The sequence below is a fragment of the Notothenia rossii genome (assembly GCF_949606895.1).
Source record: "Notothenia rossii genome assembly, chromosome: 4".
NCBI lineage: Eukaryota > Metazoa > Chordata > Actinopteri > Perciformes > Nototheniidae > Notothenia > Notothenia rossii.
Window position 1 is genome coordinate 68,468,576 of NC_136902.1, and position 21,585 is coordinate 68,490,160.

Here is a 21,585-nt window from a genome sequence, read left to right on the forward strand (position 1 = left end):
ATTCACTGAACACGGGAAATTGCAGTCCTCCCGTCCTCTCTTGTGTCATGATGAGGTTCACATAAAGCACGGTTAATGTATTATATTATTGAGGTGTCTCAAATATTCGTCAATCAAGTGGCACCTGCTAACCAAAGAGAGTAATGAATGCAGTTTAAAAACATTGAAATTAGATTAAATAGAATTACAACAACTCTAACATGGGTAGTTTGTGAAGTTTAATGGTAAACTGCATGACTTGTTTGTTTTTTCCACACATCCGATACATTGTTAATATTTACATCAAACATTACTCAAATAAAAAATAACAGGTTAAATTGTTTCACATCTTTTCATTATTTCAGCAACAAGAAGAGTGAATAACCCTAATCATTATTCAGGTATTAATCTTCCACAAATGTACAATACATGTCAAAAGAAATGTGCTGTGGGGCTCCGCTACAGTATATATGTATATGTTTAAAAAAATAAAAACGAAATGTTACAGTCTTACAAAACACAAAACAACAAGGGTGAAAACAAACATGGCAATTATGTTCAGGACATTCAAACTAAGATTTGACAGTGAAATAAAGTATATGTAAATGCAATTTTAAGTATGTTGCACCATGTAGTAGCATTTACACATATTATAACAATAAAAAAAAAGTATAATAATCATAATACTTAAAATGAAAAGGAAGATCCTGTGAATAATAAATGTGTCACAAAAAGACAAAGTAGTGTTTCAGTGTTTTTTCACATAGCAGGTACAGCAATATCAAACTCCTTCAGCGGTTTGAACAAGAAGCCGCTGCTTAAACTAAATGCTAGCACACAAATCGAGCCATTGCAAAAATAACAAGGTGAGCACAGGAGAAAGTCTCACAATTTTTACTCTATCCCATTAACCACCATATGAGTAAACACTAAATTACCTTCAACACCTCAGGGATTTTTTTTTAAACACATTGAGAACAAACACAAGTATTTTCTTTACTTTATTTTTTTTTCTAAACATACATATGACATGGCAAAAAATGTGAACTTTCAGTTTATTTAATTTGCTATGTCTAAAGGGCCCGTGTTTGTAGGAGGCAGTATCCTGAAATTGGCTCGTCAAGCACAATAGCTTATGTATGGTTCAAATGAACAGTCACAGTGTAAAATGGACTCAGAAAATAAATGGAGTGCTGTCGTATATATAACTAAGCATTCTATAAAAAAATACAGTAGCAAGCTTTTCTTTAGACTGATTTGAAACTCTTCACGCTATATTAGTACAAATCAAGACCTATTTTAAATATGTTAAATGTGTGGGCTGTCCTTGAAAAAAAGTTCCCTTTCAGAACTTATGTATCTATTTCTTTTTTCCAGGACAACCCAAGTATGTGATTGTCTTCACCTATTGCACTTGCATAAAGAACAACTCCTGTTGGTTGATGACAAACACAAGGACCCACAATGCAATGGACCTCAAACCAACCACCATGAGCAACTCAACATTTCACATACAGATATGGAAAATACAGCATATGGCAAGCAGTGATGTAAACTGGGAAAGTGTAGCACATTGCCAATATTAAACTATTTCCCATCAAACAAGGTAGTTTAAATGTAAACTGGCATGAAAGCAGATGGACAAGAACGCAATTAATCTATATGTCTTTGGCAACTACTATTAGATTATAATAATAATAATAATAATAATAATAATAATAATAATAATAATAATAAACTGGTAGGATGGATAATAAAACATGGAGAAATAGAAGAAAGTAGATACTGTTGGATCTCAAGCCCTTTGTTTTTTTGGTGGCGAATGAGGATAACTTTACCTTCTAATAATCCAAAATAACAAGTCAATTTCAATTACAGCTACAGTAAGCCATTATTAAAAGTAATGACGGATTCAGTTGAGAGACTGCCAATTAACATCTTCACATAGCAACCCTGTCACTAACTATCATTAAAGGGGTGGACCATGTCATTATAGATTGATTATTAGCTTTACAAATCAAATAGCATTCTTTTTTTTGTTCACCAGAACACGCCCAATCACACATACATTACAGTATATCACTTTCAACGAAGCAAGCATATGATTGACAGACAAAGAGAAAGCAAACAAAAGAAGCACGATGCTAAAAATGGTCACTACCACGGTTGGGAATGTAAAAAAATCAAAAAACAAAAGCAAGAACAAATCTTGAGTGATACAATTGCATACCATGTACACGGTTCAGTCAATTGGCAAATAAGAGCAAAAATAGGGAGGTGGCGGAAACAAACAAACAGGATGAGTGGTCACTGGTGAGGTGTGGAGGAAGAGGGTAGTTGTGTAGGCTATGCTAACATCACAAGGTGAGGGGGGTCCTAAAGACAGCCTCAGTGGAACAAGCAGTGCAGAATACACAGGGGTTCAGAGCCACACATTTCCATCATGGCTAGGGGTAAGGGGGGTAAGGGGAGGAAGGGCGGGAGGGACATGTCATAAGCTTATGGAACAAACAGAAGAAGGGTGGAAATGGATGCAAATCCGTTAACAGAGCTTTGTTTTCCATGAAGCGTTTGTGGCACTATCATGTTGCCTCTTGCAGAGCAAAGCTTGGCGTGGCGTGTCACACGGATTGCTCCTTGGGGAACGTGAATGGAGCTCGAGGGCCGGGGGTGGTGAAGCTCGTGTTGGAGTACGTGGGCTCGTTGGGTGGTGGCTGCACGTAGGGGTGCTGAGGCAGGAAGGTGGAAGGAGGGCAGGCCGGAGCAGGCTGAGACTCGGAGTAGGGTTCCATGTTGCAGACACGCTGGTAGCTCATGTATTCAGCCGGGTTCAACACCTCTTCTGGACGCCTCCCAGAGTCCTGCGAGGGGGGGGCACAAAAGCAGAAAACAACACTTCAAGTTGACAGGGTGGCCTTCATCTGAGGGAAGCTGACTGAACCCAACATGAGGCGTCATTGCATCATACAGTACAGTGGGAGTGGTTTATTAAAACACACATTTTTTCACAATCCAAAAGTTCTTTTGTTGTTTTTTTAATCTATTTTAAAAACATATATTTCTCTATGATTAGCCAACTGGATGCCAGATGGATTGAATTACTCTTTCCTTTTTTGTAATACTGAGTTCTTCAAACAATACTGTTTTGGCCATTCTTGTGATAACAACTGTGTTAAGTTGTCAGATAGTAAGAATATGCCAGATTTATAAAACACTTTTTATATTTTATAGTAGAGTAGCAGCCCAGTCATTAGAAGACCTGCAGTGGTATTAAATATGCCATATGTGCATATATGGCCACTATCTCTTTACACTGACTGAGGGCACTATTTCATCAACAGGGGAGGCGCAAATACAGATGGTGGCGCAAACTGGTTTAGTCCAGCTGGAGTTTTGGTAGCGTGGCTCTGCAGTGGTGAGAGGAGTTGGTTATTATTCCAAAACATCTACCATTTTGGCATATTTGCTAAATGGCAAACATTTTTTGTAAAATGGAAGTGTATAAATTATGCACATTTGACTGTTTGTGAGTGTGTATGTTTAATTAAGCCTTCTAAGATATTAGTTGACATGTTTCATCAACGTTTTGATTTTATTATTGCTTAAATAGATGAAGAGAAAATAAAATCATTTTGGGAAATTTTGCTGATTGGAAAATACACTCTAAAAACGAATTCAGGCGACCTTTCACCTCCACTTAATTAAATGCATGGTAGCAAGATAAAAATGTGAGTTAATTGATTTAGATAAACATTTTAAGTTGCAAACATTAATTTATAAGTTGTGTTGATGTAATAATGTTGGTTATTACATCAACTTAATATTGTGTGTAATTTGAACTCTGATTTCTGCGTTAATTGACTTCAAATTAAATTCAAGTTGTAGCAAGTAATGCAATTGGCTTGATAACTTAATTGTTCTACACCGTGAGTTAAGGATGTCTAGTCCACTCCTACTTAACATGCCTGGACAAGTTCCGACAGTTAAGACAAATACAAAATACTACTGTATACAAAGGACATTTTAATGTGAGTGAGATCTTTTGTCATTCAAATAGAGTAGATAGCCTTGTAGTTGCACTGTATAGGCAAATTGCTGTTTGACCAAAATTAGCAGCCTTTGAACTGTGAATAGTTCTGTGAGAGGACACAAAGTAGTAGAGGCTACTGTGAGAATAAAAATACTTTGGCTACTATTGTGATATCGCTTTTTATTAAAAATGAATCTCGGAGAAGCAGATCAAGGACATGCTTCTTGAGGTAGGATTGTTATTTAGAGTTGTCATTGAAATGCAAGTTGTTGGCAGTCACCCATTCAGAACATATTAATTTAGGTCCTTTCTCTTATTTTCCTTTTTCAAAAATAGCACAATACAATTGAAGTATACAGAGAGCTATAGCCATCCGCTGCCTTGTCGTGTACCTTGGAGAAAAGGAAGAGGACCTTTTCAAGGAGTTTAGCGATGTAATTAAATATCTTGAAATAAAATAAAATCCATGGGCAAAAGCACTGCTCTCTGTCAGTTACATAGCATATTGCACTTTTGGCCACGCCCCAATCAATAATATCTTCGCAACGTTCAGCATGGATAGGTGTTGACAGCAATGGCATGGGAAAAGGATTGCGTAACATTTGAAAAGTGGTTTCTGCTCTTCACTTAACCAGTTCAAATATTGTATGGAACTTGCAAAAAATATGAGAAGATACACTAAAACTTGCACGGTTGTGATTGACAAAATCTGTCCCCACGCATTTAAACACTAGGCAAAGTACTCAAAAGCACCTCTGTGTGTCTTCAGGACCACATTGCCATGATGAAACACACATGCAGACAATAATCGCTCTGAATTAGCTAAGAGTGACAGTTTAAAAAGTATGCAGTTACCTAATTCATCACCTCTTATGTGCTAACCTATTATTCAATGTGCTTCAAAAGGGCATGAATATCGCCTTCATCAGCGACCGGTCCACCCCAGGATCTGACCATACGATGGCAACCATCGTGGTCGAGGGAAAAAAATGAATGAGCAAGCATTCTGCGTTAAATGTGTTGTTTGAAATAATGACTGTCGCAGTGTAAACATCTTTGTTACATCTTTTGTAAAATTGATGTGTGTGATCTGCAGATTGGTGGCCATTGAGAGTTTGTTACTGTAGTTTTACAAAAACTTTACAGATTTTACATATTTGGCACTGGTTTTAAATATGCAAAGGCCTCTAACTTCGTTGTGATGGCAGCATTTATTTGCAGTGTCCATTTCCCATGGTCCATCCATCCATCTTCTCCCGCTTATCCGTGGTCGGGTCGCGGAGGTAGCAGTTCCAGCAGAGAGCCCCAAACTTTCTTTTCCCTGGCCACATCAACCAGCTCTGACTGGGGGATCCCAAGGCGCTCCCAGGCCAGAGAAGAGATATAATCCCTCCATCTGGTTCTAGGTCTACCCCTTGGTCTCTTCCCAGCTGGACGTGCCTGGAACACCTCCCTAGGGAGGCGCCCAGGTGGCATCCTAACTAGGTGCCTGAACCACCTCAACTGGCTCCTTTCGACGCGAAGGAGGAGCGGTTCAACTCCGAGTCCCTCCCGGATGACCGAACTTCTCACCTTATCCCTAAGGGAGACACCAGCCACCCTGCGGAGAAAACCCATCTCGGCCGCTTGTACCCGCGATCTCGTTCTTTCGGTCATGACCCATCCTTCATGACCATAGGTGAGGGTAGGAACGAAAATGGCCCGGTAGACAGAGAGCTTTGACTTCTGGCTCAGCTCCCTTTTCGTCACAACGGTGCGGTAAAGAGACTGCAGTACCGCTCCCGCTGCTCCGATTCTCCGACCCATCTCACGCTCCATTGTTCCCTCACTCGAGAACAAGACCCTGAGATACTTGAACTCCTTCACTTGGGGTAAGGACTCATTCCCTACTTGGAGTGGACAGTCCATCGGTTTCCTGCTGAGAACCATGGCCTCAGATTTGGAGGTGCTGATCCTCATCCCAGCCGCTTCACACTCGGTTGCGAACCGATCCAGTGAGTGCTGAAGGTCGCAGACCGATGAAGCCATCAGAACCACATCATCTGCAAAAAGCAGTGGTGCAATCCTTAGTCCACCGAACTGCAAACCCCCTCCCCCACGACTACGCCTCGAAATCCGATCCATGTATATTACAAACAGGATTGGTGACAAAGCGCAGCCCTGGCGGAGGCCAACCCTCACCTGAAATGGGTCCGACTTACTGCCGAGGACCCGGACACAGCTCTCGCTTTGGGAGTACAGAGATTGGATGGCCCTGAGTAGAGACCCCCTCACCCCATACTCCCGCAGCACCTCCCACAGTGACTCCCTGGGAACCCGGTCATACGCCTTCTCCAAGTCTACAAAACACATGTAGACTGGATAAGCATACTCCCAGGCCCCCTCCAGGATCCTTGCGAGAGTAAAAAGCTGATCCGTCGTTCCACGACCAGGACGGAATCCGCATTGTTCCTCCTCAATCTGAGGTTCGACAATCGGCCTGACCCTCCTTTCGAGTACCTTAGAGTAAACTTTCCCGGGGAGGCTGAGTAGTGTGATGCCTCGGTAATTGGCACACACCCTCTGATCCCCCTTTTTGAAAAGGGGAACCACCACTCCGGTCTGCCACTCCTTCGGTACTGTTTCCGACTTCCACGCAACGTTGATGAGACGTGTCAACCATGACAGTCCCTCAACACCCAGAGCCTTCAGCATTTCTGGGCGGATCTCATCCACCCCCGAGGCTTTGCCACTGTGAAGTTGTTTGACGACCTCAGTGACCTCCCCCCGGGAGATTGGTGTCGATCCCCCTTCATACTCCAGCTCTGCCTCTAACATAGAGGGCGGAGTTGTCGGGTTCAGGAGTTCCTCAAAGTGCTCCTTCCAACGCCCTAACACTCCATCAGTTGAGGTCAACAACGTCCCATCCTTACTGTACACAGCTTGGATGGTTCCCTGCTTCCCCCTCCTGAGGTGTCGGACAGTTTTCCAGAACAACTTTGGTGCCGCCCGAAAGTCTTTTTCCATGTCTTCTCCGAACTTCTCCCACACCCGCTGCTTTGCCTCGGCCACGGCTGAGGCTGCTGCCCTTCGGGCCTGTCGGTACCTTGCAACTGCCTCGGGAGTCCCCCGAGATAACAAATCCCTGAAGGCCTCCTTCTTCAGTCGGACGGCTTCCCTGACCACCGGTGTCCACCAGGAGGTTCGAGGGTTACCGCCCCTTGAGGCACCTAGGACCTTGAGACCACAGCTCCCCGCCGCGGCTTCGGCAATAGAGGCTTTGAACACCGACCACTCTGGTTCAATGTCCCCAACCTCCACAGGAATGCCCGAAAAGCTCCGCCGGAGGTGTGAGTTGAAGGCCTCCTGAACTTGGGCCTCCTCCAGACGTTCCCAGTTCACCCGAACTACACGTTTGGGCTTACCAGGTCTATCCAGAGGCTTCCCCCGCCACTCGACCCAACTCACCACCAGATGGTGATCAGTTGACAACTCCGCCCCTCTCTTTACCCGAGTGTCCAAAACATACGGCCTCAGGTCCGATGATACGATAACCAAATCGATCATGGACCTTCTGCCTAGGGTGCTCTGGTACCACGTACACTTATGAGCATCCTTATGTTCGAACATGGTGTTTGTTATGGCCAATCCATGCCTAGCACAGAAGTCCAGTAACAAACCACCACTCCGGTTCAGATCAGGGGGGCCGTTCCTCCCAATCACTCCCCTCCAAGTGTCTCCATCATTGCCCACATGTGCGTTGAAGTCTCCCAGCAAGATTAAAGAGTCCCCTTCAGGAGCCCCATACAGGACTCTTTCCAGGGTCTCCAAGAAGGCTGTATACTCTGAACTGCTGTTGGGTGCATAAGCACACACAACAGTCAGAGTTTTCCCCCCCATAACCCGCAGGCGTAGGGAGGCAACCCTCTCGTCCACTGGGGTAGACTCCAACAACGAAGCACCCAACCGGGGACTTGTGAGTATCCCCACACCCGCCCGGCGCCTCACACCTTGAGCAACTCCGGAGAAGAATAGAGTCCAACCCCTATCCAGAAGTAAGGTTCCAGAGCCGACGCTGTGCGTAGAGGTGAGCCCAACCAGATCCAACTGGTAACGCTCCACCTCCCGCACAAGCTCCGACTCCTTCCCCCCCAGAGAGGTGACGTTCCACGTCCCCAAAGCCAGCTTCTGTCGCCCGGGTCTGGTCCGTCGAGACCCTCTGCCTTCACTGCCACCCTTCTGGCAGCGCACCCGACCCCATCGCTGTTTCCCGTAGGTGGTGGGCCCGCGGGACGGAGAAGCGGAGGTGTTGCCCACGTCGCCTTTTCGGGCTGTGCCCGGCCGGGCTCCGTGGCAAGCCCGGCCACCAGACGCTCGCCGACGAGTCCTCCTTCTGGGCCTGGCTCCAGAAGGGGACCCCGGGCTTCCTCCGGGCCGGGTATCCTCACTTCGTGTGTCGTCTTTCATGAGGTCTTTTGACCCATGGTAATATAGCTAATGTTTTATTTTAGGGCTGTCAATAGATTAAAAAAAAATTAAGTAATTAATCGCACACATTTCTGTAATTAATCGCGATTAATCTATCAATAAATTAATTGCATTTTTCTACTTAAGACTGAAGCTTATAATGAATATTTAGTTATGTAAAATCATTAAATTAATGTAGAATAAACACAGAGAAAGTATATTTAAATTCAAAGACCATTTTAATGGCTTAAGGTGCACATATGCTCAGTGCAAATACAAAAAATAATTCAGAACATTGAACATTTTTCACTCCATAGACATAATTTAGTTAGTCCTTCTTTACATTCAGCCAGTTACTGAGGCAGACCAGTTTGTTTACGTTATGAGGGGACAAAGAAGCTCGCTTCTTTTGTACGATGTGGCCTGAGAGTGAGAACGACCTCTCACAAGGCACTGTGGTTGCAGGGGTTGACAGGTACTTGCGTGCAATGGGTGCCAGCCTGGCATGTGCTCCCTCTCTCTTTGACCACCATTGTAGTGGACACCCCTCTATGTCCATTTTTGGCTCTGCTTTGGAGCGATCCAGACAATGCTCTATGGACTCCTCCTCGTCATCTGTATCTGAATCAGAAGAACACAGCAAGATGGACATCCTCCTCCTCTTCTTTGCTGAAGGCTCCTCTGTTGTCTCAGCAGGTGGTTGTTGTGCACATGTCTCTCTCATCATCAGGTCACGTAATGAAGCCCACACCTCACTCCTTTCATCTTTTGTAAGGCACTTAAGGTCTTTAAACCTAGGGTCAAGGGCAGTAGTGTCTTCAGCCATTTGAGGTTGGTGCTATCCTTCCGTTGAGCTAGGTCTGTGGTAAAGGCCTTCTTGAACCTCAGAACATAGACTGGATCATCGTCTGAGGGCTCCATAACTCTGAACAAGTGGCGTAAAGCTGGCAAGACCACGGAACAGGAGACATACTGCTCTCCCCCCAGCACTTCAGTCACATATATGCAATGGAAAGCACAAGGTGTTAAACATTTCAGTAAATCTTTATTAACAACACAGAGAACCAGTGCACGCACACACATAGGTGTGAGTGAGTGAGTGAGTGAGTGAGTGAGTGAGTGAGAGAGAGAGAGAGAGAGACACACACACACACACACAGGAGAGAGGGAGAGAGAGAAAACAACATACACACACACGAGATGGAGAGAGAGGGAGGGAGAGAAAACGGTACACATATACTGTACACAGGAGATAGGGAGAAAGAGAGGGAGGAGAAACAAGAAATAAATAACTTACCTGCAAGGCTCAAGTAGTTCCTCCAGCTTTTGCAGTTTGGCAAGGTCCGGGTCAGTCACCATGGCAACCTTGCTCTTTTGCTGCGCCAGGGTAGTGGTCAGTGGAGATTTGTTTCTCTGCATTCTCTTTACCATCTCAAGCGTAGAATTCCATCTTGTTGCAACGTCCTGAGCAAGTGATTCTTGCTTAAGTCCGTGTGCAACTTGCTCTTCGTTTAATTCCTGAGCGTTAGATGGACTATGTTTAAAGTGCCCGACAATCTTGCGACATTTGGCCAGAACACTTTCAAATCCACTGTCTTTAAGTGAGACTGTGACCGTTCTTTGCAGACTGTGGGCCATGCAAGGAAGGTGTTCAAATGGAAGTAGCCTCGCGGCAGCTACCATGTTACGAGCGCTGTCAGTGCAGAGTGTGGTCAACTTTTCCTTGATTTCCCATTCGTTTGCAACATCCAGAAAATGGTTAGCACATGCCTCGGCATAATGTCGCTCCTCTGTTTTACTCACAGTAAGTGCAAACGACTGCAGAGTCCAGTCTTGATCAATGAAATGCGCTGTGACGCCCAAATAATTATCGTTGTTGACAGACGGCCAGTGGTCACCTGTGACAGCGATGTGCTTTGCTTGCTCAAGCATGTTCGTCCGCTGTGCCCTCTCATCCTCATACAACGTGTGTATTCTTGACATAATGGTTCCTCTCGAGGGTAAATTATAAGAGGTATCTCCCGATGCAACACGAATTACTTCTCTCAGTCCATCATCCTCTACTGTGCTAACTGGGCGGCAGTTTTTAACTATCCAAGTAACCAAGGAATTGGTTAACTTTTCACTTACAGGTTTCGTTATTCGCCCACGAGTGCCACACTCCTGTAGTGTAGACTGGCGAGGTCCCGTGGAGGTAATTTCAGCAGGGTGTTTTGCTTTGAGGTGATACGCTAAAGATGTGCTACTTCTGTGGTAATTAAATTCGGCTTTGCAAACTGTGCAAATTGCCTTGGTTTTGTAGAACGAGCCGTCGGGCAACTTTTTAAAATGAAACTTTCCCCCTAAAAGTCCGCCCTTATCCATCTTTCCGCCATAGACTCTCCTTTAGTTAGGATAGATGTTTGCCCGGTTTGCCCGTGCAAGTGACCAAAGGTTATGGGTCAGCCGCCACCGGAAGTAGTCAGCCGCCACCGGAAGTAAACAAAACCACGTTAATTGCTTTAAAACATTTTAATGCATCAAATGTTTAAAATTAATCGCCAAAATTAACGCGTTAACTTTGAGAGCACTATTGTATTTATTATTTGTGGGACAATTTAAACATGTGTTGTCCATCTTTTTTTTCAAGATTTAAATGAAGCTCAGCACAAGTTATTTCAGGAAGACTGGGTGTATATACATTCACTCCGCAGCTGCTTATATTCAGCTCATCACAGGCGTTCTCTTTAACCTATTACATTCACCTCATTCTCCAGCAGCCAATCAACGTGCTGCAGCCAAACTATAAAATGGTTCTCCTCTCTCCTGCAGTCAGCTGTGATTTCAGGGGTTCATGCACCTTATCATAAGGCATGTGTCAATAAATGTTCAAACAAAATGAATTATCTCCTGATTGAAACATCATGTGTTGAAATAAACAACTGCAGTTCAAAATAAAAAGTGAATCTTTGTGGTGGAATTAATTTCTTTCTTTAAAAGGCAAAAACATGAAAAAGCTAAGAAAAAAAACTATTGAATATAATATATTTGGAGCAACTTAATTTATAAATGGTTGTCAACTTAAAAAAACGTGTGTTCACAATGATGGTAATTAAGTACATACAACTTAAAATTCCTTTTAAATCATGTGGTAAAACAAGTTGGAACAACTTAATTTTTGGTCTAATCAAGTTAAAAACTTGTATCCCGAATGAGGGTAATTAAGTACATACAACTTAAAATTCCTTTTAAATCATGTGGTAAAACTAGTCGGAACAACTTAATCTTTTGAGTAATCAACTTCAAAACTTATGTTTATGCTACCAATTATTAAGTAAGTGGTAATTAAAAACACCTCTGATTGTAGAGGAAAAGCCTTCTCTCCTAACTCAAATAACTTTGTTGCTTTAAGACAATTTCATTAGAAGTTGTCTTAACTCAATAAACATCGATGCAAACTGTTGCGTTGATTTTCTTTGTTGAGCCAAGGCATTTGTTTTTAGAGTGTAGAATTTGGGTTTACATTTCCCCCTCCGTGACCTTTGCTTAGAGCAGGCCGGCTCTGTACATAATGGTCCAGAGCAGGTTAGGTCTGCAGAAGATACTGCCTCCACGATCTACCCAGGTTAAAAGAGGGCCATCTAGCATTATGTTTATGTAACTTTCTTAGTCTGTAATTGTATATTTTGTACTTTTAATGCTCAATAAAATATATTAAAAACAAAAACACAGAATTACAGTTTAAGGCTCAACATCTGTAATTAAACTAAGCTTTCTCGGATGATTGCTGTGTCCCAATTGTTTGATTTAATATTGATTTGCTTCTGCCAAAGCGACAGAAAAAACAGTAGAATTCTCAGTAGAATTCAGAATGTATTGTCGTGTTGATGACGGAACCCGGCCAACACATGGCCTCAGAACACCCAGAGTTCTACCTTCACTCACACACACCAGATCAGAAGAGAAACACACAATTTCTCAGTATCCGCAGCAGAATATTAGTTTTAAGCAAGTTTGAAGTCACAAAATGAGGCCTAAGAGGTTAAAAACTCTTGACTCAGAGAGTGATTTTGGTGAGTTTATAAAACCTGCTTTGATGCACTGCATATTTTATACTTGAATAAATGTTCAGTTTTGCTCAGTTCACCTTAACATTACAGTCGTTGCCATATGCAGATGTTGTAGGGGGAAAACACGTGTAATTATCCACTATCTACAAACAAGTTGACGTTAACCATGTTTGTATCTTTGTAGAGAGCAATGGCGACAGGACTAAAACCAAAAACTGCCTTGGGGAAGACTATAGGGTTAAAGGCAAAAAGAGAAAAGTCAGCGAAAAACCCTCAAAGTCATCCACAAAAAGGCGTGGTGCCAGCAAACCTGTTGAGGTCCATGGGACCAAGAGAAAGGCCAGCAGTAGAGTAGTGATCCCCAACAAAAGGCAGAAGGGTAGAAACACTGACTCTAACTCTGGTAAACCCACCAAGGTGGTAGTGGAGAAGAGTTTGGAGAGGGCCAGTGCTGAGCAGCTGCCAGCATCACAGACTCCAGATACAAGGAGAAGGGAGATTGGCTCTGAAGTCTACCCCAGTCCCAGCAACTCTTCAACCTCCCAACAACACAATGGGAGCACGCCCCAATTCGTCAACACCATCAGAGGTAAGCTAGATGGTGTAAACTCATCACTAAATATGATGCGTTTCTAAACTTCTTTGGTACGCGTTAAACAATGTTATGGAACATTCGATAAAGATTAAACCAACCACCAGGTTAACAGCAACTGCCTTTTACTAAAGCGCCCGACTTCAGTTTACACGATGGGTTAAAGTTATATATTATCGTCATGTATCAAGACATAAATCCATGTTTGTATTTGTATGTGTAGCCAATTTTGAGGCCAAGTACGAGCAGCTTGGGTTGCTTGGAGCAGGAGGCTTTGGTTCTGTTTATGCTGGGAACAGGAGAACGGATCATTTTCAAGTAAGATTGCCATACATATTTTCCCATCTGTCATTCCTTCCTGCACTAACCAAAGTACTGGTAACTCTGTCCCATAGGTTGCAATCAAACACATCCCCAAAGCTGATGTGGAGACTCAACCAACGGTGAGTGGTTTGAAGTCAATGTTGAACGTTCTTGTTAGTCGCAGTGGAGTATTCATTCCAAGTGATTAGACCACTTCAAACCAGTTTTCAACGGGAACGATTCCTGACTTGAATGTTGTGTATTTCAGATCCTAAATGGGAAGATTTACATGATCCCCAATGAGGTGCTCCTCATGTTGAGAGCTGGAGATGGACCAGGGTCAGTGGGGAAATCCGCTGCCGTCTCTTTAATCGACTGGTACAGTTTTGATGAGGAGGTTCTTCTCATCATGGAGAGACCAGTTTCTTCTGTGGACCTTTGGAACCACCTTAATGACAACGGTGGTGCCCTGAGCGAGGACCAGGCTAAGGTACTTAAGCTGAGCGGTGCATATTACTGTCTCAGTTTACGGTGTTCCCTTCAAGCTGTGCTAACCTACTGTGTCTCTGAATTTCTTAACCAGAACATCATGAAGCAGCTGGTGGAGGCATCCATTCAAATGCTCTCTGTCGGAGTCTTTCATCGGGACATCAAAACAGAGAACATTCTGATTGAGACTCGATCCGATGTCCCTCGGGTGAGGATCATAGATTTTGGTTGTGGCTGCCGTGTGAGGAAAAGGCCTTTCAGCTCATACTCTGGTACGACGTCTGGCTTCTGTTCTCGTCCTGAATTCAGCTGTTGATCTGGATGATGACTTATCTAAATCTTCTCCTCACCCTTTGTCTGTGTATTGTAGGAACCTCTGCCTACGCTCCTCCAGAGCTCTTCATTAAGGGGAAATACAAGGCAGGCCCCACCACAGTCTGGCAACTGGGTGCGGTCCTGTTTGAGCTTCTAGATGGGGACAAACAGTTCACCACCTCCGAGTACCTTTGTGACAAAATCGAACTCAACCAGAAGCTGTCCCAAGGTAAGATGATGCCCTGTCAACACAGTACCTGAGTTTTGGTTCTTATACTGCTCACAATTTTGTTCCTCACATAGTCATTGGATCATTGCATGTTTCACCCTAACCTAACCTTGTTTATTAACTTCCTTCTTCTCTCTCAGACTGCCAGGATTTAATGAAAATGTGCTTGGCAGTGAACCCGAAGGAGCGTGCCAACCTTAAGCAGATTCTGGCGCACCCGTGGTTCAAATAATCCTCCACCACCCTTTGCACTTGTCACGGAAATGAAATGGGCCTCCACATATATTAAATATATATTAAAAATCAATATATATTTAATTTAATCTCATATCCAGAATTGTGTCTTTAATAATGCTTCCAATATATAAACAAACTAAATATTTTTTTAACATCATTATTTGATCTTAAAACATAAACCTTAAAAGGTATGATGTGAAAGATATGGACAGAATTTGTATTATAGGATTTTTCTTTCATGAAATGTAATTATTAGCAGAAATTGAAGACGTTACTGTGTTGGCGTTTGTAAAACAGGTTTAAATATTGTTTTCAGGAGATATATACTAAAATAGCATGCTAACTAACGTCCTGTCTTGTGAAACCACTTGTTACAAGGGATGCACTAATGAATCATTGTAGCAGCAGTCTACCCTCAGTCCAGAGAACTAAGAATAGAGCTGCACTGACTCGAGCACATAACACAAAAAGAGAAGTGTGTGAATAAGTCCTAAAACCCGGATATGAGTTAGCCTTTTAACAGAAAATAGTGGAGTTGTTCGGTTTGGATGCTTCGGGCAGTTATCATGTACAGTATAAAATCAACCTTCTCATTCTGGATTTGAAATTGTACGTTATAACAACTGAAGTCATAATTATGAAAGTTCTAAAAACTAAACGTGTTTAAAGGATCACATTCACTTTGGCTTATACAAATACAATAATGCCAACAGACTTTAAGGTGCTATAATGTACTATGCTCCAAACACACTGGATCGTACAATTCCCTGCAGCGCTCCTTTAAGTGGTTTCCATGATTTCATAAAAGAAGGCCTTGCTCTAATTATCATTCCTTGATTGAATATAAAACAACCAGACAGAAGTTGAGAGGCGCTTTCAAAGCAAAGACTTTGTCAAATGCACTTGTTTTCTTTCTTGCCAATATCAAATGTAACCAAAAAACAACTGCAGCCATTATTCTGCTGTCGTTTGAAGCATTTATTGTCTGACTCATTATGTATTCGAAATCAAATCACAATGCTTCTAGTGCTACTTCCAAGTTTATAATGGCCTATAGTTCTTCATTGGAGCTGGGTATCCTGGGATGTCAGTTATCGTGTTGGTGTGGAAACTCAGAACCACGGTTACCCAGCTGTGACTTGGAGTTTCGTGCTGGTCAACAATTCTATAGAAAAGTGCAGGTTCATGTATTTATTTGTCATCATTCGTAGCGAGCTGTGCACATTTTTAATCAGGGTCTGGCACTGGATGAGGAATGCAAAAATGTGTTTGATTTTGAGTTTACAACACACTCAAATGGCTACATAGATGTAATCAACCAAAATAAAAGACATTCATTCATCCCACTTGAGGGTTACAATGTGGTGGTCACATTTGAATTAAAAAGTAGTTGCCTTTACTACTGAAATACAATGAGGCACCAACATGGGTTTGGGGAGGGTAAAGATTAAAGTTTGTAACTCTATTTTGCAATTACATTTGTATTGATGCTGCTACCCACAATGCTCCCTGCTCATTCCTTTTAATGAATCACCGCAAAATGCGGGACAGAAAAAAGATTGCCTTTGTGGCAGTGTAGGTTACTTAACTTGATGTGTAAAACATGAATATCACATCAAGTGAAAATGGAATTAACTAGTAGTTAGTATCTTTACCAATTATCCCAACTCTGAAATGTTTTGACGGGGAAACAAAACCATAAAAAAAGAGTTCAATCTGCATATAAAAATGCTGAAATGTACCTATAGCATGCACTTTGGGCGATACAGAAAACACTCAAAGAAAAGGCTCTTATTTGAGGTGACATGGTGAGGGATGAATGGTTAAGTAAGCACAGCGGATCTCAGCGAGGCAAAAGGTGATGGTGTGTGATGGTGTGTGAAGGTGAGTAGCGTTTTCACAGCGGATGACGTGCAAGTAAACCTCTCCTGACACACATGCAGAGACAGCAGAGTCAGGGAAGCTTTTTTGCTTCAGGTCAAAGAAAGCTCAAGCTGAAGAAAGAACTTTCTAGTTTGTTTTTCATTTATTTGCTTGTTAAGAAGACCTTGGTAGTTTCAAAAAAATGAAAACCAAAAGTCTGAGGAGCATTTTTTCACTAGCGTACAGGTTTGTCAGAATACATTTGAACCTGAAACTTAAACAAACTGCTTCAGATAAAGGTTTTCCACAATGTTAAAGGTATGGTGTTAATTTGAAAATAAATCCTACCCTGTGAGACGTGGACAACTCTGTATCAAGCAGGCCTATCAAGTTTGGTTATTTAAAAAATCAAAACCGGTTTGCTTATTTAAAAAAACAGTTTGAAATGTTGGCAAATATGCTTCTTTACTTGCAGAGTGTATGTGTCTGTTAATTGAAGCTTGAGCCAGCATCTGGTTGGTTTAATTTAGCAAAGAGGCTGTTAACGGGTCGTCTGGCGACAAGAGAAAACAAGTATACTTTAAAGCTCACAGCTAAATTCATTATATTTCTTTTTTAATTGTTACAAAACGGCAGTGGAACGATTTTGTGGTTTTATGAGTAATGTGTCAACCTTTTCAAACAAGCTTTGGATGTGCTGGTTTAACACGTAGTAATTGTTATTTTTATTTATTAATTATATACAATTATAAGTAATACATTGACAATTAACCTTAGTATTGGAAATTTAACTTAACTAATTTGAGTTTCCCTTAATGTCTTACCATACCTTTACAAAGTTAATTGTGAACCAAGTTTATACAAGGTTTATGGTGTTTTTTTTATTGTTTTATTCCACAATGAATAAAAAGGATAATCCCTGCAGTGATATCAATATTGCAATTATCATTGTATAGACAGACATGGAGCCAACAGAACAAATAACGCTTTTTTTCCTGTTTGTTGACTTTATAATACATGTATTAAGCTTCATCCTAAATTAATTAACAGCCCATTGTATTATTATATGCTAAACGTATCAAAGTTATGTGGGTACAATGAATTTATCAGGTGGGCTACTTCTATAAGTACACATGTAAACAATTCTAGAAGGCACAGTGGAGTTTGCGTATCAAATATTTCTATAACTGCTGCAAGCTCAATATCTTTTACTGACAGCACACCCACATTCAGGTTTAAGTGTATGTGAGAACAGCTCACCATGAACAGTAGTTTTCTTACAATAAACAAAACTCACATACAGCCAGCTGTCAGAATAAAAAAAAAAATCTGAGTTGCTTTAAGCAATCTTTGTTCATTCTAACACTGAGGGCAGCAAAGTTGGACCTTTTCAAATCCAACACAGTGGGGCTTTACATTTCTCCAACCTCGTCCCTGGCCCTGTCTGTAATTTGAGGAAAGTTCAGCCTCTTTGTTGTCTTTTTGTACGCAAAGAAAGACATCTTAAAACTTGCTTTTTTGAGGAATATCATTTAAGTTGGATGCCTCCATATGCTTGTGGGCCAATTGGCAAATGCTGGAGTTTGACCTAAAGGTTTTGTTGACAGTAAAACGTTTTTTATGGCTGAAGGCTTTTTACCTTAGGGTGATGTACAGCAGAGGTCAAGCTGAATGTGTCTTTTTCCACACTTTAATCAAACTCTGGGCAGCGGTCCAAGGATCTCAGTGATTTAGAATAATGGTCTATCTGAAGACCCAGCATACTTACTTTAAAAGGTACATCTAATGCGTAGAGAGTCATTAATGTAAGAAGAAACATGATATTTTGTTAAACTTAATACATGAAGGAAGCACAAGACAGGAATGTAATGTAAAGTTATACACCTCTTTTTACCCTATACAAAAAGTAGGTTAAGAGAGGAGTGCTCTGGCTTTCTGGATGTTTAAAATATTGTAAGGAATAGAGATTATTAAAATAGTCTCGCACAAGTAGACGGAACAGCTAAAAGCCCTGAATGATCCCACCAGAACTCTCTGAAAGTAAATATGAACTGAAGTGACGACAGACGCTGATTGAAAACATCGACTGCTCACTCTACAGCTCTAACATTAATATTCTTCCTTTTGCTTAACACTACACAGACACAGATGTGACGTCTGCTGACAGAGAGAAGCTCACTAACATCTGGAGCAAATATGCGGCTTTCTCTTCACAGGATGAACTAATATTGTGTGTTGTCATGTTTTTAGTTTAACTTGGGTTTCCCTTGTGTAATCTTTTACTTTATTAGATGTACATTGCTAAACGTCAGTTCCTATATGTCTTTTAACGTAACTTTCGTTGTCATGACTGCAACAAAATGTTTTTCAATACAGCTACCTTTATTCTTGACAAATGATGGACCATGGCAGTTATTTAATGTTAAATGATCACCCTTCTGTTAGTATATCATTTAAGAAACCAACTGGATAAAGCAGAAGTGGTATCTACTGTATATCCATACATTTACCTGTGTTGTCTTTCACATTTCTCAACACGTAGGCATTATTTAAGCAAAGTAGTAAAATACTGTGTTTTGCTTTGTTGTACTATTCATAGGAAGCTGTTTAGTTATATTACGCCATTGGTCACCATTGCAGCCTATGTTACATATTCTAAATTTGTAGTTGAACAATTATTGACTTGTTGGTTAGATCAGTGGTTCCCAACCTTTTCCCCCAAGAGCCCCTCCAAATGACTCCTGTTGGAAGTTGCCTGTGATGTCAGTAACAAGTCACATCTTCCCAAATATCATCAACAGATGTGTTAAAAGGAATCAAATGTACTTCTTACTTAACTTCCTTCGGCCAAAATGTGCATTCATGATGTTCTTTATTTCCACTTGGACGCTGTTTTGCAAATGAATGATATCTCATCTTGCCTAATTGTCACTTTTCCTCATATGTTCAGATCTCTCGTCGGCTCAAACAAAACAAAAAGTCTTTAAAACTATCAAAGACAGCATCTGGTGTTCTATCCAAGTCTTGTTTCTACCCGAAAATACAAATAACTGTAACAGGAAATGAAGGATATGTAAGAGTAAAAAGAGAAAAAAGTCTACCCAAAAGAGATTTCACTTTGAACAGTTTACTACCTTCTGTCTGTCTTCAGGCGTAGTGTTTAGACTGTCATACAACACTCTGCAAACATCGTCCACTCAGCTTTCCCAGCTGCTTACACAGCGGGAACAGAGAAGACAGCAGATTCAAAATGGTTTTATGAAAATTCAACAATTATTCAAACGGCAAACAACATAAGGCAACAGGTGCTTATCTTCATTTGATTTGGAGAAGTTATTTTGTTGTAAACGCAGCAGTACCTGTGGCTTTTCTACTCTTTTGCTAAATTGCTTACTGCCATTACAGAACTGAGTGCAGGCCACTTTTGCCACTGTTTCTCTTTCTGTCAGGTCAGACTTCCTCTTACTGTCTGGGGATTTATGTCTGACTTTGTAGACATTTAAAGCAAAAGAGGACAAGATGAAGTAGTTTTCACATGCATACATTTGAAACTGAGGGTTAATCTAAATGAAATCTGCCTCACCTTGAACTCATTTCTAAGCAGCAGTATGTTGAATAGATAGTCTAACCTTGGAGAAGTTCGGCCCAAATAAGTTCTCATATCTGATCATGTAATAACTCTGTCAAAGCAAATGGATGCTGGATAAATAGAAGCAGCCTATGATTAACAGTTGATTTCACTGATTACCTTTAAGTCACTGACCAGAGGCGAATAAAATAATACATCATTGTGTCACCCTGGATATGAGCCAGTGGTTCAGGGTTTGGCTCAGCAAACAAAGATTTCATTGACTGGTGTAATGTCGTGACTTGAGCCAGGGAAAACAAAGCTTAATGCCTTTTAACAAACATGCAGTGTCAACAGGCGATTCTCACCAGGGCTTTATGCTGGAACTCCTGCTGCTACAGCACACCATCAATCACAGAGCTGCTGACTGAACAAAATCAACATGTATACATTGTTTTCTCAGAACTTCTCTGTGTAATCTGTTGGTTGATCATGTTTTCAGATCAGATTTCAAACATTCTTTCTGTCCCTTTCTCAGGGTGGTAAACGTATTACAGTAGAAAAGAAGAATAAATGTTTTTCATACACATGTTTTTATGTAGATTTACAGTGCACTATAATATAAATGTCTATTTTTGAAAGACATTATGATATAACTATTGAAATGTTCTTCCAGTTATGTAGATAACATAGATAGTATCGCTTGTTATTATTCACTTTTACCAAATGTATGGTGTCTTAAAAACACAATGAGGTCTTAAAACAATGTTCTTATTTTCTCCACTGAAGATAATGTGTTCTGTTTAAGAAAAAAAGACCCACAGATAGAAAGCTATGTTTTACTTTGAATATTCTCAGAAGACTTTTAGGAGCTTTCTCTAACTTGCCAAAGTGTGGCGTGATAATATGGACTGTTTGTGCACATTGTTTTGCATTGAAGCTTTGTTTACAACAATATTTAAATCTGCTAATTTGCATGGCAGAGTTAGGGTTATATAAGGACCCTTGTTTGTCTATTCATTACTCAACATCGTAATTATTTGACTCCTATATGGAAGCTAAAGACAAACAGGCTACACAAAAGGCATCTTTTACATCTTGAAATCCTTATGTCGTATTAAATACCAAATTATTTCAATAAAATAATTGTTGAAAAAGGCAATATAAAGGGAAGTCTGCAAGCTGGTCCAGGCAGTTGACTACACTTCATGAGGAATTGACGTTCATGAGATTTTCTGCAGATTAACAATCGGGTAATAATATTGCTTTATAGTGTTTTACATTATAAGATGTTTGATGTCTGCCTGATGCATTTTTACACATAATAAATAAGCAATTTTAAATGTTCCATTTTTTGTGTGTACACATTTGCCATATACGTAGATATGGGAATTGTATTGTTTTCACTCCCCATTTACTGATGTGTAGTAGCAGGGAATAATTAATTGAAATGTTACTCTACATTCTAAAAATAAACAATGTGCC

At 41.1% G+C, this 21,585-nt stretch overlaps 1 protein-coding gene across 7 annotated transcripts in view; it reads right to left on the minus strand.

Annotated features, from left to right (window-relative positions):
• Nucleotides 1-203: 203 nt before the first annotated feature.
• Nucleotides 204-21,585, minus strand: part of LOC307035830 (uncharacterized protein) — a 60,856-nt gene continuing 39,474 nt past the window's right edge. For 5 of the 7 annotated variants that reach the window (XM_079675591.1, XM_079675596.1, XM_079675590.1 and 2 more), the window contains one exon: nucleotides 204-2,840. In XM_079675591.1, the coding sequence (XP_079531717.1) occupies nucleotides 2,601-2,840 (240 nt within the window). In that variant the 3' untranslated portion in view covers nucleotides 204-2,600. The remainder of the gene's footprint in view (nucleotides 2,841-21,585) is intronic. The other 2 variants (XM_079675595.1, XM_079675594.1) reach the window with 2 other exon arrangements.